General features: G+C 46.9%; 1 protein-coding gene across 1 annotated transcript; it reads right to left on the reverse strand.

Moving 5' to 3' along the window:
- Positions 1 to 275: 275 nt before the first annotated feature.
- Positions 276 to 1,109, reverse strand: LOC149676418 (uncharacterized). Its single transcript, XM_089838726.1, has one exon. It carries the CDS (start codon positions 1,107 to 1,109, stop codon positions 276 to 278), a length of 834 nt encoding a protein of 277 aa, XP_089694852.1.
- Between the last annotated feature and the right edge of the window lie 275 nt (positions 1,110 to 1,384).

A 1,384-nucleotide genomic window follows, 5' to 3' on the forward strand; every position in this document is an offset into this window, starting at 1 on the left:
TTAAATGGTATGGTAAAGATCTGGCTTTGTGAAATTTCGGTGCTGGTGCGTCCTCCCGGAAGTGTAGCGTCACTTTCACGTTCTTGAGACAGCCCATTAACGGTGAGAAAATGGCTTCATATTTGTCAAGCAAGTTCGTCAATTCATACGGTGGTACTTCGACGTGGTTAACAATTTGATCTGGCAATGGAAGCATTTGCAGGTCGGAAAAAAATCCAGTCTCGTCCCATGATGCTTTTGGCGTTCCCGGCTACTACGACTAGCGGTAATTTAAGCTAAAGTTGTTTGTACTTCACGTCAACGGTAACTTCACCCTTGATGTCTAGAGGATGTCTGGTGTACGCTGATAGATGCTTGGGCCCTTGGTTGAGAGGCTCTGATATTTGTAATTCGGAATAACGTGTTTCTGATATAATGGTATATCCTGAGCCCGTGTCGATTTGAAATGACATCGGTGTATCGTTGATTAGAAGTGATACGATCAACGGTGGAAAGGGTTTCACCCGACGGGTTGTCTGGTGGCGTTGTGATTGATGCTGATCTTCTATGTTAAATATGTCATATTCCGGTAGGTACTGGGGCGCGTTAGTTTCGTATGGATCCTGTTGTACGTTGGATTCCTGGTCGTTGTCACTATCTTGAATGTGGTTCGGATCAGTTAGCGTGTCTTGCCCGGACAATCGTGGTTGTCGCCAGTTTCGACTCTCTGTTCTTGCTCTCCGACGACAGGCTTTTTCCAGGTGACCTTTTGTTCCGCAGCCTCGACATGCGTAAGCTGAATATGGGCACTCCCATTCTGGATGAGTTGTAGATGTACAACGGATGCATGGTTTCCTTGCTGTGTCGACACATTTGGTGTAGGGCTGCTGTCGTTGTGTATAGACCGTACTTCCCCTGTTGTTTCTGCTTGAATGGAACTGATTGGTGGATATTCTGTTGATCACATCGTCAGTATGATTGTGGCTTTTCAGCTCTCTAGCGTCCTGTTCTGCTGTTTCGTGAGCTTGGGCAGCGCTGATGGCGAGTTGGAAGTCTATGTTCTTGACGGCTATTAGCAGTTTCTGGACATGATCGTTGTTGATTCCGCAAATCAGTCTATCACGCAGCATTACGTCTAGGGTAGAGCCAAAGTTGCAGAATTCAGCTCCTTTTCTCAAAGCCGCGACGTAAGTGGCAACTGGATTCTCCGAATTTTCGGTCTCGCTTGTAGAATTTGCATCTCTCTACTATTTCCGTCGGTACTGGTTCGAAGTGCTTGGTTAGGATGTCTATAATCTCGCTGACATGGCTTGACAGGAGCGATGAGGGTGCGCAGTGATGTATAGGTTGATGTGCCCAAGACGGTTAACAAGATGGCGCGTATTTGATCGGCCACTGCCAGGTT

The sequence above is a fragment of the Phalangium opilio genome, unplaced genomic scaffold, assembly GCF_054372755.1.
Source record: "Phalangium opilio isolate 3A_F unplaced genomic scaffold, DU_Popi_V2 ptg000046l_1, whole genome shotgun sequence".
NCBI classification, from domain to species: Eukaryota; Metazoa; Arthropoda; class Arachnida; order Opiliones; family Phalangiidae; genus Phalangium; species Phalangium opilio.

Coding starts and splice junctions, on each gene's coding strand:
- LOC149676418 (XM_089838726.1), bottom strand. CDS start 1,109: ATGCTGCGTGATAGACTGATTTGCGGAATCAACAACGATCATGTCCAG.